The sequence below is a fragment of the Arachis ipaensis genome, chromosome B03 (assembly GCF_000816755.2).
Source record: "Arachis ipaensis cultivar K30076 chromosome B03, Araip1.1, whole genome shotgun sequence".
NCBI classification, from domain to species: Eukaryota; Viridiplantae; Streptophyta; class Magnoliopsida; order Fabales; family Fabaceae; genus Arachis; species Arachis ipaensis.
Window position 1 is genome coordinate 135,139,606 of NC_029787.2, and position 13,491 is coordinate 135,153,096.

A 13,491-nucleotide genomic window follows, 5' to 3' on the forward strand; every position below is an offset into this window, starting at 1 on the left:
AGCAGACCGATCCCGACACGCTCTCCTTGAAGCTCGCACACCTCCTCTCCTCCTCCCCTCACCAGGAGGCTCGAGCCATGTCCGCCATCCTCCTCCGCAAGCAGCTCACTCGCGACGACTCATACCTCTGGCCACGCCTCTCCCCTCAAACTCAGTCTTCTCTCAAGTCCCTCCTCCTCTCTTCTATCCAGACCGAGAACGTCAAATCCATCTCCAAGAAGCTCTGCGACACCATCTCCGAGCTTGCCTCCGGGATCCTCCCTGATAACGCCTGGCCTGAACTCCTTCCGTTTATGTTCCAGTGCGTTTCTTCCGATTCTCCAAAGCTTCAAGAATCCGCGTTCCTCATCTTCGCGCAGTTGTCGCAGTACATCGGGGAGTCACTCACGCCTCACATCAAGCATCTTCACGGATTGTTTCTCCAGTGCTTGACCTCTCCGACCACGAATTCCGATGTGAGAATCGCCGCGTTGAATGCAGTTATTAATTTCATTCAGTGCTTGTCTGGCTCCGCCGATCGGGACCGGTTCCAGGATTTGTTGCCGGCCATGATGAGGACGCTGACTGAGGCGCTGAATTCCGGTCAGGAGGCCACTGCACAGGAGGCTCTGGAACTTCTGATCGAGCTTGCCGGTACGGAGCCGAGGTTCCTCCGGCGGCAGCTGGTGGATGTTGTTGGAGCCATGCTTCAGATTGCCGAGGCAGAGTCGCTGGAGGAAGGGACGCGGCATTTGGCGATCGAGTTTGTGATTACTCTGGCCGAGGCGAGGGAGAGAGCACCTGGGATGATGAGGAAGCTGCCTCAGTTTATCAGCAGGATGTTCGCCATTCTGATGAAGATGCTGTTGGATATTGAGGATGATCCTGCTTGGCACAGTGCTGAGACAGAGGACGAAGATGCCGGCGAAACAAGTAACTACAGCGTTGGACAAGAGTGTTTGGATAGGCTTTCGATATCACTGGGTGGGAATACTATTGTCCCGGTTGCGTCTGAACAGTTGCCTGCTTATTTGGCTGCTCCTGAGTGGCAAAAACGCCATGCTGCATTGATTGCACTTGCTCAAATTGCTGAGGGTTGCTCAAAGGTAGTGAACATGAAATGTTAACTTTCGAATTGCTGTTAACTTTTCATGTTAGGTAGTATAATATCTTGTAATTTGTATATGATTGTTTGTTGATTGTGAAGTTACTTATCCATGTAGGAAGTATCCCCTTTTTTTTCACTCCGTGTTTGTGGTTTTTATTTTGTGTTGCCTTCCCATTGCTGCTGCAGGTCATGATAAAGAATTTGGATCAAGTTGTGGCTATGGTATTAAACTCCTTCAATGATCAACACCCTCGTGTGAGGTGGGCAGCTATCAATGCAATCGGTCAACTGTCTACTGATTTGGGTCCAGATTTGCAAATTCAATACCATCAAGGAGTGTTGCCAGCACTAGCGGCTGCCATGGATGATTTTCCAAATCCTCGTGTGCAGGTCAGTGTAGTTTTTATTGTCACTGAACATGGATAATCTCACAATGATTAGTGGAAATTTAAATGAAAATGTTGTCATTTCCTTATGAGCTTTGGGTATAGTCTTGATTGTTGCTATGCAACTTTATAACTAGTGCAGGTTTCATTTACAATAATAGTTTCTTGCATTCTCAATATGTCATAAACTCATAAAGAGTGACATTGTATTATATGTTGTAGTTGGTGGAGGAAATACTAAGTAGAAGTGGGAATACTGGCAGAGTTCACATAGCACTTTCACTGTCCCGTTAGATTCATATATTTTGATGGCAATTGTTTTTATTCTATTCCTTTGGTAATAGTCAACATGCTATGCAAGAGTGCCGTTTGTGGATCTACCTTAAAAAAAGTAAAAATAAAAAATAAACAACAACAACAACAAAGCCTTATCCCACTATGTGGGATCGGCTACACGCCATTGAGCCCTACTATAAACATTTGTGTAATATGATACAGGCACTGGATCTACCTTATTTTTTAATTAGATAAGCTTCTAGTATAAACTTTTCTGTGATATGATCTATACAGGCACATGCTGCTTCAGCAGTACTCAACTTCAGTGAGAACTGCACACCTGATATTTTAACACCCTACTTGGATGGAATTGTTAGCAAATTGCTTGTAATTCTTCAGGTATGTTTATAGAATATTATTCCCAAGAGTAATATTATTGTTTTAATACATATATATTCTTTCATCATACCACTTATTTTGGATTTTTCTTTCCTGTGTTTTTAGAATGGTAAGCAAATGGTACAAGAGGGCGCCTTAACTGCTTTAGCATCAGTGGCTGATTCATCTCAGGTATTTTATATGATTTGCAAATGTCAATATCTATAATCTTATTAGTTCCTTTTCTTGTAATTTACTCATTAGTGTTGTGGTCTTCCTTAGGAACACTTCCAAAAATACTATGATGCTGTCATGCCGTACCTGAAGGCTATATTGGTTAATGCAACTGACAAGTCTAACCGCATGCTTCGTGCCAAGTCTATGGAGTGTATAAGTTTAGTTGGAATGGCTGTTGGGAAGGAGAAGTTTAGGGCTGATGCTAAACAGGTAGGCTGTTATTATTTACTTTCTTTGAAATTGATATACCACAACTTTCTGAGTTAATAAAGAGTTTTCTCAATTCTATATTCTTTTTCCAAACCACTTCAACCTCGGCTAAAACAAATGATTAGTCCTAATTGGAAAGTGTGAAGTTAAGTGCTTAATGAAGTGAACCGTACAGTACACCTTGTCTCTTTCATGAAGAACTTCTCTGTTCTCTCTATCTCCTCTGCAAGTTCTCATGTATTTATCCTATATATGATATATGCTGGCTCTTTAATAGGTCATGGAAGTTCTTATGTCCTTACAAGTATCTCAAATGGAGACTGATGATCCAACAACCAGTTACATGCTACAGGTATAGTTCTTAATTTACTGCCAGTGGATACATAAAGTGCGAATTAGATTATCCAGTCACAATAACATTCATTTATTACAGGCATGGGCTAGGCTTTGCAAGTGTCTGGGGCAAGATTTTCTTCCTTATATGGAGTTTGTTATGCCGCCTTTGCTTCGGTCTGCTTCACTTAAGCCCGATGTGACCATTACATCAGCTGATTCAGAAAATGATATTGATGATTCTGATGATGACAGGTGTTGAATCTAGCCCATCTCTTGGTTAACTATTTTGGTTCAAAATGATTCCCCTTTGCTTTTGTGTATTGTCATTTTGGCCTAAAATATGTTCATGTTGACTTAAACAAATTCTGATTTAGTGCCTCTTTTTATTCTTTGTTTTCAATACTTAAGAAATTTGCTTGCATTTCATGCTGTGTGCACTGTGCTCACAACACACATAGATCTTGATGCACATGCACATACATATTTGCAGTCATTTCGGATGCTCATTACAGTTTCATTTGACCGGTGAATCAGATGCATTGATAATTTTACTTAGGCAAGATAAATCCAACTAAGTTTTGTTTATTCATTATACTATTATAGTATGGAGACCATCACTCTTGGGGACAAAAGAATTGGCATCAAAACTAGTGTTCTGGAAGAAAAGGCCACAGCCTGTAACATGCTTTGCTGTTATGCTGATGAGTTGAAGGAAGGATTCTTTCCATGGATTGATCAGGTTAGACTGGGAACACTATAAAAGTTAATAACACCTTTACATATTGCACTTTGTTTATAGAAACACCGTTTTCTGAGTATTAAATTGCATGTGGGACAGGTTGCAGGAACTTTAGTTCCACTTCTTAAATTTTACTTCCATGAGGAGGTTAGAAAAGCAGCCGTTTCAGGTATAAGAATGATCGTTCCTTTGCATCTTTTTTGTTAACAATTTTCCTCTGCTCATTAAGTTGCTATATGCCATTATCCCAGCTGTTTTTAATGGTTATGATTTCCTATATCATTTTAGCAATGCCGGAGCTATTACGTTCTGCAAAGTTGGCTATTGAGAAAGGGCAATCTCAAGGTCGGGATGCATCCTATTTAAAGTTTTTGAGTGACAGTATAATCCCAGCTTTGGTGGACGCGTTACATAAGGTATTCCTTATACAAGTTTATCTGTTCTTAGATGCGTCTATATGGAATTCATTAGGTTTTTACAGCATGAGTAAGTTGTTATTATGATCTGAATCCTTAGGGGTTGTTGATCAGTCTCTAAATATCATATAAGCTGAGGTGTTCCTTTGTGAGTGCAGTATGGACTTTTTTGTTAGTTTAGGAGACCTAGTCTAGGCATGGATTTGATAACCAAGCTTAATATAGGTTATATTGGGTGGACTTTGCCTGGCCAGGCTCTACAATGGCATTTGTTGTGCTAAAGTTCTCCCTCTTCTGTTTGCTTGCAGGAACCAGATACAGAAATTTGTGCAAGCATGTTGGATTCATTGAATGAATGCTTACAGGTTAGTATCATTAGATGATAAATATTATACAAAATTAGGGGGTGTTACACTCGAAGTTTGATACTTAACATTCTAGTTGGAAATAAAATCTAGCCTCGCATATATTAGCTAACATCATAAGTGATGCTAATAAAGCCAAAACTAAAGGTTTTGTTTATTTCATGTTTTATAATTGATCTAGAATTCTAGATTAGGATTTATATTTTTTCTTGTTGAATTGGTATTAATCTGTTCAACCATTGCCCCTCATTTCCACGTGATAGCAAGTCTGCTCCACTTTGTAATTGTTGTGGTTTTTGTAGTTTTGTTTTTAAAAATAATCATATATTATTATGCAAGAATTTTCACTCCCCTTCACTATTAAGGTGGATGCCTATTGCTTACTTCCTTTTGAAGACCCTTTTTGTTGTCACTTATTTATTTTATAATCAAATTATTACAAGGAAAGAGTAATTCCTGTGTAGCCTCAATCCAGTATGTGCTCTGATCTTTTTGTGTTCTTCAGATTTCTGGGATGCTTTTGGATGAAAGCCAGGTCAAGGCCATTGTTGACGAGATAAAACAAGTGATCACAGCTAGTTCAAGTAGGAAAAGAGAGAGGGCAGAGAGGACCAAAGCTGAAGATTTTGATGCTGAAGAGAGTGAGCTGATTAAAGAGGAAAATGAACAAGAGGAAGAAGTTTTTGATCAAGTTAGTTGTGTAATTTCGTTTTTAAAAAATCTGAGTTATGTTGATTGCTGGGCTACTGTCTTTGTATTATGTTCGTACAGATCAATTCTTTGGTCATCCTTTCAAAACATTTATGTGTCCCAGGTGGGAGAGATATTGGGAACTTTGATCAAAACCTTCAAAGCCTCCTTCTTACCTTTCTTCGATGAACTGTCATCATATTTGACACCTATGTGGGTATGTTCCTCCCAGAAGCTGTCACTTCTCTTCTCTAATTAGTTTTTCTGTTGATATTAACTGCATTTTTATTATTGAGCTGGTCATTTAGCATTTTGATTGGGGTACTAGATCGTACTTGAAGTATATGTAACTGTTTATATTTTTCTGTTTTCTAAGTTTTAGCTGCACCGAATTGTAGTGATGGCTCTAAAACGTAGGATCTGTGTGATAGCAGCAATCTCTGACCATATTATTTTTGGAATATTCCTGAATTCTTCATGTCACACTGTTGAAAGCTTCAAGTCACACTGTTGAAAGCTTTAGTTCAACGATGAATCTTCAGGCTTGCTTTGGGAATTTAATTTGGCTGTGGGTTATGTTCAAATAAATTGGGAGTTAGAGATGAGCCATTCATTCTGCAGGGTTAATTCTTCAGGGCAATAAAATTGCACACACACACACACACACACACACGACTTTTTTGGTCGTCATGTCCATCATCTGCAAGCTCACGTATTGCTTTTATATTAAATCATAATCTTTTCTCAACTGTTGGATATAGGGAAGGGACAAGACACCTGAAGAGAGGAGAATTGCCATTTGCATTTTTGACGACATTGCGGAGCAGTGTCGTGAAGCAGCTATAAAGTAAGTGCTGTTGTCTACTCTTGATTATTATCAAAATGTTTTGCTGAATGAGTTGTCGTATCCACTAATTTGACCAGGTATTATGATACATATCTCCCATTCTTGTTGGAGGCTTGTAATGACGAGACTGCTGATGTCCGGCAGGTCAGGCATTAGACATGTTCCGTTGTTTGACATTTTGAGTTCCATTTTTTTTCTCAAGTTTTTTTTTCTCTCTCTTTCTTCCTGTAGGCTGCTGTGTATGGCCTTGGTGTTTGTGCAGAGTTTGGTGGATCCGTGTTCAAACCTCTGGTTGGAGGTACTGCTTCGTTTTGTAATAAAATTTGTTGATATGTATTGCATTACATTAATTAACAAGTTAGTGGCTCATTGCAGAGGCTCTTTCGAGGTTAAATGCTGTGATCCAGCATCCTAATGCTCTTCATTCAGATAATGTAATGGCATATGATAATGCTGTTTCAGCTCTGGGAAAAATTTGCCAATTTCATCGGGATAGTATTGATTCTGCCCAGGTCTTTACATTTTTTCTGTTAATGGTCACTCTTATTGTTTGGCTTGTTCATCAACATCTTGCCTTGTCATGGTGTAATCTCTGTGGAGGCTGAGTTTTTTAATTGTCAGGTTGAGATGGCATATGCTTATTTAATCTTTTTGCAATCTTGTGTTATGTTTACAGGTGATTCCTGCATGGTTGAACTGTTTGCCAATAAAAGGTGATTTGATTGAGGCCAAAGTTGTCCATGATCAACTTTGTTCCATGGTTGAAAGGTAAGGAACTCAAATTTTCCTTTTTAGTTTCCTAATGCAGTCCTGCATTTACTCTTTTTGTTCTAATTATTATTTTTGTTTACCTGTAGGTCTGACAGTGAGCTTTTGGGTCCAAACAATCAGTACCTTCCTAAAATAGTTTCAGTTTTTGCTGAGGTTAGTTTTTATCAAGCATTTGCTGCTTTGATGAGCCAATGCATATTTGATTTGATTTAATTTTATTTTCTATTTAATGTTGCCCATTTTATGCGATGTAGGTTTTGTGTGCTGGAAAGGACCTCGCAACGGAACAAACTGCTGGCCGTATGATTAATCTGCTCAGACAGCTTCAGCAAACCTTGCCGCCTGCAACTCTTGCTTCTACTTGGTCATCTCTGCAGCCGCAACAACAGCTTGCATTGCAATCCATCCTTTCTTCATAGTTTCCATGGTTTTGCTTCCTTGAAGTCTATCCTTTCGCTTCCTTGAAGTCTATCCTTTCTTGATAGCGTCACATCTGAGTTCGCTATTGGTGTCTTGCACTGCTTGGGACATGCTTTTTCCGGTTTGGTGGTCTCTCAATTTGTTACCCATTCTTTGCCATAAGATGGTTTCCATCATTCATTCTTGCATGGTGTTTTTATAGCAACATGGCTTCAGTTTTGAGAATGCAGATTCAATTGTGATTGGAAAGGAAACTTTCTGTAGAATGTGTATATTACGAGTGTTAATAGTGCCGTTTAGCCCAAAATAAGGGTAGGCAATTGTGTCGTGGGAGCTTCTGTTTCTATTCCTCTCTTTGGTTTCTTACCATTTTGCGTAAGAATAGAGTTGTCTGGGAGACAATTCATACAGTTTTGGTCATTTGTATTGGTTCCTTTTTTATTTTTATATTATCACCGAGTATGAAATGTATCATATAAAATACTATTTATTCATTAAGGTTGAGGATAATTTTTCTTTGTAAACAGTATTTACCAGAGCTTATGTTCATGATTAATTACCTTGTTAACGAAGCAAAAATGATGCGTTGAATTGTGATCATATAAACATAAGAGGATACAGAGAACACACCGTTGACGAAAAAACAAGAACATAAAATTGATAGTTGAATTATGTCATTGTAAACTTAACTAAAGATGCTTTTGTTTTAAATTCTTTGAAAGAATGAACTGTCATCGTCTCATTGATCACCTGTCTTGTTGAAAGGATGCCTTCTAGATTTATTTCACTAATTAAAACTCGATAAATAAAATCAAGGCAGGATAGTTAAATCAATAATTGAATTGTGTCTTTGTCAAATTACATAAAGATGATATTGTTGTCTTAATTTCTTGAAACAATTTACTTTTATCAACCACCTAAAAAGAGCATGTGTGCTAGCTTTATTTCACTGTTTACTCAACAAAAATAAAGGCATAATAATCACTTAACAAGTTAGAAGACAGATGAGAACTTTGAAATAGTATGCCATTTGTGATACTCTTTACAGCTATTCACTATATAATAAAGAAATAATTTGAAATTATCTATTTAAAATAGTATGCATGAACCGGTGCTATGTATATAGGCTCTAGGCTCAACTGTGAAACATCTTAAAACTGATCGAAAAAGATAACATTTTATATAAAGTGGTCATCACGAATCATGCTTTGCTTTGTTTAAATTGGGTTGACCAAGCTAAGCCACCGTGATGAGAATTGAGGACAACCACTACAGAATAAGATGTTAGTTAAATGAGACAAGAAACTGAAAACGAGCATTCCACTACTATTAGATTCTTTAACTTGTGAATCTTCTTTATATATATGTTTTTGGGTTTTGGCTAGCTTAACATATGCATATGAATTAATGTGTATAAAGTGTGAAGAACAAAAGACCAAAGAGAAAGTGAATATGAAGAACAAGTCAAAGTTTGTTGGGGTGAGGCAAAGAGCTTCTGGAAAATGGGCAGCAGAGATCAAAGATACATCAAAGCAGATAAGGATTTGGCTTGGAACCTATCAAACTGCTGAGGAAGCTGCTAGAGCCTATGATGAAGCTGCTTTTCTCCTTAGAGGTTCCAACACTCGCACCAACTTCAACACTCGTCACACCATTGATCCCAATTCTCCTATATCTCTCAAAATCAGAAACCTGCTCGATCGTAGAACTATCTCAACTCGAATTCAAAACCAATTCCCTATGGTTAGTCCCAATGTTCAAGATGCCAAGCAAGAAAACCATGCATGTAGATATAGTGGTAGTAGTGAAGGTGAGTCTTTGTTTTGGGTTCAGAACCAAGTTTCTGATAATGTTTATAGGCCAGAATTGAATATGATGAACTGCGCAACGGGTCCGGTTGAACTAAATGAGTATCAGTTTGATTATTCATGGGCATTAGCTCAACAAAGGATTAATGAATTATCAATATTATCACCAGAAAGTGGATTCAATGAAGAAAGGAAACTGTCAGATTCACTTTTTGCCATGAATGAGGATGAACATGGGAGTGCGTATGAGTGTGATGTCAGTTATCCTCTCTCCCACTTGTTCTGCTTTAATTGATGTTCATGTTCTTATCCATGAGTAATTGTTTTGCGAAATCGACTTTGTAATTGGAAGTATTTATATGCACTTAGAATACTCTAGTTTGTATGAAATTACCACCTTTTCCATGCCATTTTCTTAAAGTGAAAGTTACTCATATAGCTCATCTATGGTAGTTTGCTATTCTAGCTTCAACCAAACATATCCATAACAAATAAACGGCACAAAAATTTCTTGGAGCTCGATAAATTCAATATGCAAATAGGGAAAAAGTTGCAGCCTAGCAATGGCAGGTTCCCGAAAGTAGACTAGAGGCTCATTCTATTTTTGCTCTCTTTCAAGCCAAATAATTTGGAGTTTAAAGACTTACTTGAGTTTTAAGCAAACTGAACCTGTAGCTCCAAATGATACTTGATACTGAATGATCTAGCGGCCAACGGATCAAAAATACAAAGCTCCTCATTACCAAAGATTCTCACTTTTGTTAGGTGCTGCATTTTCTATTTTTGAGACCAACATAAAATGCACGCAGACTTGACTCTATCCGGTTAAAAAGCATCATGAAAGATGATTGACTTTCTTTCATTCATTCCATACAAAGACTTGACTATCATTGCTGTTATGAGTGTTTTCACTTAGACTAGCAGTAGTTACATTCGATTCACGTGCCTCGGTGAATCTCTCACTTCCATCTATATTGAAATAATAAAAACGGAGATCTATTAGAAATTGCAAGCGGCGACACATAAACTAAAAGAAAAAAATATAATAACATATAGGATGGACAACTCTGAATACACAATTGAAGCAACAAACGATAGAATCCTAAGTCAACATATAGAAACATAATTGTTTTAATCACTTAACAGTTGGAATAATAGAAAACTACTTCACACAGGATTAAAAGGAACAATGCGGGTTCGGGGCAATGTAACGAAGCATATACCCCTTTTTACTTGTAACAATTATATAGAAAATGGTTTCTCAATTATTTATAATATCAATAGTCTTCTCCTTCGTCTTCATCTTCTGCTCCCTCAGCTCCAACTTCCTCATAATCCTTCTCAAGAGCAGCAAGATCTTCACGGGCCTCGGAGAACTCCCCTTCTTCCATGCCTTCACCGACATACCAGTGAACAAAGGCTCTCTTGGCATACATGAGATCAAATTTGTGGTCAATGCGAGAGAACACTTCAGCAACTGCAGTGTTGTTACTGATCATGCAGACTGCCCGTTGCACCTTAGCAAGGTCCCCACCGGGTACAACTGTAGGAGGCTGGTAGTTGATACCACACTTGAAGCCAGTTGGGCACCTATCATAGAAAAAGACAGCAAAATAGAGATCACATCGTTGCAGCCAACATACACCAAAGATTCACATAAATGCTCAGTTAACAAGCTATATTTCACACGCAACCAGGCTAAACAATTCTGAGGTGAATAATGCACTTAAAGACAGGTCAAAATCATTGTTATTGTTATAAATTACCCTACCCGTACCAAAATAAATTTATGGTCCACATATTAGTGTTACAGCTAGATTGATGTTGTGTATCATAGTGATACAAAGAAAATTTATTTCATTCCTACTAAATTGTTGGTCCACAGCACAAAGCTCCCATGATTCCAAGGAATGAGAATTGAATTGAGCAACATTGGCACCTTATCGTGTTATATTACCCACGTTGGGATGAGGCTACTATTTTCAAGATTAAAATTCGATATCACCAGGTCACTGAGTGTACACAACAATGTAAAACTATAGAAAGCAAACATGTTCCAAGTAAAAAATAATATGATGATCAATGAACCTGTTAGGGAAACAAAGTTCAGTAAGAGTTGTTACCAGTCAACAAACTGAACAGTCCTCTTTGTTTTTATGGTGGCAACGGCGGCGTTGACATCCTTTGGAACAACATCTCCACGGTACATTAGGCAGCAAGCCATGTACTTGCCATGCCTAGGATCGCACTTGGCCATCATGCTGGAGGGCTCAAATACTGCATTGGTGATTTCAGGCACTGAAAGCTGCTCATGGTAGGCCTTGGCAGCCGAGATAACAGGGGCGTATGAGGACAACATGAAATGGATGCGAGGATAAGGCACAAGGTTGGTCTGGAACTCAGTGATATCCACATTGATGGCGCCATCAAACCTCAAGGAAGTAGTCAAGGATGATATGATCTGAGATATCAACCTGTTGAGGTTGGTGTAGGTAGGTCTCTCGATATCAAGGGCCCTCCTGCAAATATCATAGATGGCTTCATTGTCCAAGAGCACAGCGACATCAGTGTGCTCCAGGAGAGAATGAGTGGAGAGAACACTGTTGTATGGCTCCACAACAGCCGTCGAAACCTGAAATCAGAGATTAGAGCATCGTCAATTTCAGGCAAAGTAGAGAAAACATGCAGGTAAATTCTTGAACCCTAAAATCTTCAAGTTATACCTGAGGGGAAGGGTAGATGGTGAAGCCGAGCTTGGACTTCTTGCCGTAATCGACGGAGAGGCGCTCAAGGAGGAGGGAACCGAGGCCGGAGCCAGTACCGCCACCGACGGCGTTGAAAACGAGGAAGCCCTGGAGGCCGGTGCAGTTGTCGGCGAGCTTGCGAACGCGGTCAAGGCAGAGGTCGACGATCTCCTTGCCGACGGTGTAGTGTCCCCTGGCGAAGTTGTTTGCGGCGTCCTCCTTGCCGGAGATAAGCTGCTCCGGGTGGAAGAGCTGGCGGTAGGTGCCCGCTCTGACCTCGTCGATGACGGTTGGCTCGAGATCGACGAAGACGGCACGGGGAACGTGCTTGCCGGATCCTGTCTCGCTGAAGAAAGTGTTGAATGCATCGTGCGCCACTCCGAAGGATGTGTCACTGGCAGTTACAGAAATCAGATCGAAGAACTGAAATTGAAATGGAGTGAGTGAGTGAGTGAGTGAGTGAGTTAGTTACCTAGGCATCATTCCATCGGGCTGGATGCCATGTTCGAGGCAGTAGAGCTCCCAGCAAGAATTGCCAACCTGGATGCCAGCCTGTCCTATGTGTATGCTGATTATTTCTCTCATCCTTCTTTCTCAATTCTCACTTGCAGTGTTGCAGAGCAGAGCGATTGAAATCGGAAATGAACCAAGCAAAGTAAGAAAGAAAAGGGGAATTGATAAGGGTTTAGAATCCGCCTTCTCTCTCTCTCTTCATTTGGCGCCAGCCTAGCTTCCCTTTCTCTGTCTCTTTCGTCACCCACGGACCCCACGTCCCCACCCCTTCTCTCTCTTATATTTTACATTAATAACCAAATAATTTTGATTCATTAATTGCATAAAATATTTTTTAACTATTGAAATATGGAATATTTATATAATGTGCATAATGGAAATTTAGAGAATATTAAATATATAATTATTAGTGTTATTTTTTTTTATCAATTAAAGTTTGTGGGATGAGTGATATCATGATATGGTATTAGAGGCTTAGATTCAAAAGGTCAAGAATTTGATTCTTGGTGAACCCAAAAATCAGTTTAAATTTTTGGAAAGTTATTTATTATTTATGGTTATTCTAGATAGTTGTAACTCAATAGCCCATTGTACTATAAATAGCCCATTGTCTCGCTAGCTCTTGAAATATTATTGTTGTAATTTATATTCATGTTAATCCCTGGTCGTTCTCAAAATTGAAGAAAAAGAAAAGAATCCTCTACCTAAAGAGTTTTCTTTTTTATAGTATATTGCATATTAATATCTGTATGAGTTGTGATTACTGTTTAAATAGAAGGGAAGGGATGGGGTTGGTATTTGGTGGAGCATAGTGGCCATGTGCATACCAGATACCACTCTTCTCAGTCCTCAGTTCTCAGTTCTCACTTGCAATTATTCGTCTCACCCCTCCCAACATGCCAACATCCCAACCCACACTGTCCCACACTATTATCTGATATCTCTTTCGTTTTCGGTTTTTTACCCTCTTCATCCTAAACACCCATTCATTACTTTCCTTCCCTCCATCTTTCTTCCAAAATATCTTCACTTCTCTTCTTCAACCTACTACAATCAACAGTGATGCAACATAACAAACTTTACAATTTATTCACTCTTCACATTCAAATATTCAATACATAAGGAATGAACTTGTATTTGAAAAAAGAAAAAACTATCTAAACTTCACTGCTTGTTAAGTCAAATTATTGTCCATAACTCTTCCATTCAAACTATAACATTCTTGTTACACCATGGTACGTTAGATAATATAATTGCATAAACTTATT

The 13,491-nt window shown here is 38.9% G+C and overlaps 3 protein-coding genes across 3 annotated transcripts in view; 2 read left to right on the forward strand and 1 right to left on the reverse strand.

Moving 5' to 3' along the window:
• LOC107632204 (importin-5) overlaps positions 1 to 7,587 on the forward strand; it is an 8,158-nt gene extending 571 nt beyond the window's left edge. Inside the window, exons 2-21 of the mRNA XM_016335904.2 lie at positions 1 to 1,085; positions 1,274 to 1,477; positions 2,044 to 2,148; positions 2,254 to 2,319; positions 2,410 to 2,574; positions 2,852 to 2,926; positions 3,008 to 3,162; positions 3,514 to 3,649; positions 3,749 to 3,818; positions 3,938 to 4,065; positions 4,374 to 4,430; positions 4,936 to 5,121; positions 5,245 to 5,337; positions 5,882 to 5,967; positions 6,045 to 6,111; positions 6,199 to 6,265; positions 6,343 to 6,479; positions 6,644 to 6,735; positions 6,825 to 6,891; positions 6,993 to 7,587. Of these exons, the coding sequence (XP_016191390.1) occupies positions 1 to 1,085; positions 1,274 to 1,477; positions 2,044 to 2,148; positions 2,254 to 2,319; positions 2,410 to 2,574; positions 2,852 to 2,926; positions 3,008 to 3,162; positions 3,514 to 3,649; positions 3,749 to 3,818; positions 3,938 to 4,065; positions 4,374 to 4,430; positions 4,936 to 5,121; positions 5,245 to 5,337; positions 5,882 to 5,967; positions 6,045 to 6,111; positions 6,199 to 6,265; positions 6,343 to 6,479; positions 6,644 to 6,735; positions 6,825 to 6,891; positions 6,993 to 7,157 (3,206 nt within the window). The 3' untranslated portion in view covers positions 7,158 to 7,587. The remainder of the gene's footprint in view (positions 1,086 to 1,273; positions 1,478 to 2,043; positions 2,149 to 2,253; positions 2,320 to 2,409; positions 2,575 to 2,851; positions 2,927 to 3,007; positions 3,163 to 3,513; positions 3,650 to 3,748; positions 3,819 to 3,937; positions 4,066 to 4,373; positions 4,431 to 4,935; positions 5,122 to 5,244; positions 5,338 to 5,881; positions 5,968 to 6,044; positions 6,112 to 6,198; positions 6,266 to 6,342; positions 6,480 to 6,643; positions 6,736 to 6,824; positions 6,892 to 6,992) is intronic.
• On the forward strand, positions 7,804 to 10,007 carry LOC107634051 (ethylene-responsive transcription factor RAP2-11-like). The gene has a single exon (XM_021120058.1). The coding sequence runs from the start codon at positions 8,566 to 8,568 to the stop codon at positions 9,259 to 9,261; it is 696 nt and encodes a 231-aa protein (XP_020975717.1). The 5' UTR covers positions 7,804 to 8,565; the 3' UTR covers positions 9,262 to 10,007.
• Positions 10,002 to 12,424, reverse strand: LOC107632203 (tubulin alpha-3 chain). Its single transcript, XM_016335903.2, has 4 exons — positions 12,183 to 12,424; positions 11,690 to 12,104; positions 11,090 to 11,598; positions 10,002 to 10,556 (listed from the first exon to the last, which is right to left on the reverse strand). The coding sequence occupies exons 1-4, from the start codon at positions 12,293 to 12,295 to the stop codon at positions 10,244 to 10,246; spliced, it is 1,350 nt and encodes a 449-aa protein (XP_016191389.1). The 5' UTR covers positions 12,296 to 12,424; the 3' UTR covers positions 10,002 to 10,243.

Coding starts and splice junctions, on each gene's coding strand:
- LOC107634051 (XM_021120058.1), top strand. CDS start 8,566: ATGTGTATAAAGTGTGAAGAACAAAAGACCAAAGAGAAAGTGAATATG.
- LOC107632203 (XM_016335903.2), bottom strand. CDS start 12,295: ATGAGAGAAATAATCAGCATACACATAGGACAGGCTGGCATCCAGGTT. Junction 12,105..12,182: donor CCCGATGGAATGATGCCTAG/GTAACTAACTCA, acceptor TGTAACTGCCAG/TGACACATCCTTCGGAGTGG. Junction 10,557..11,089: donor ACTGTTCAGTTTGTTGACTG/GTAACAACTCTT, acceptor TTTCTATGATAG/GTGCCCAACTGGCTTCAAGT.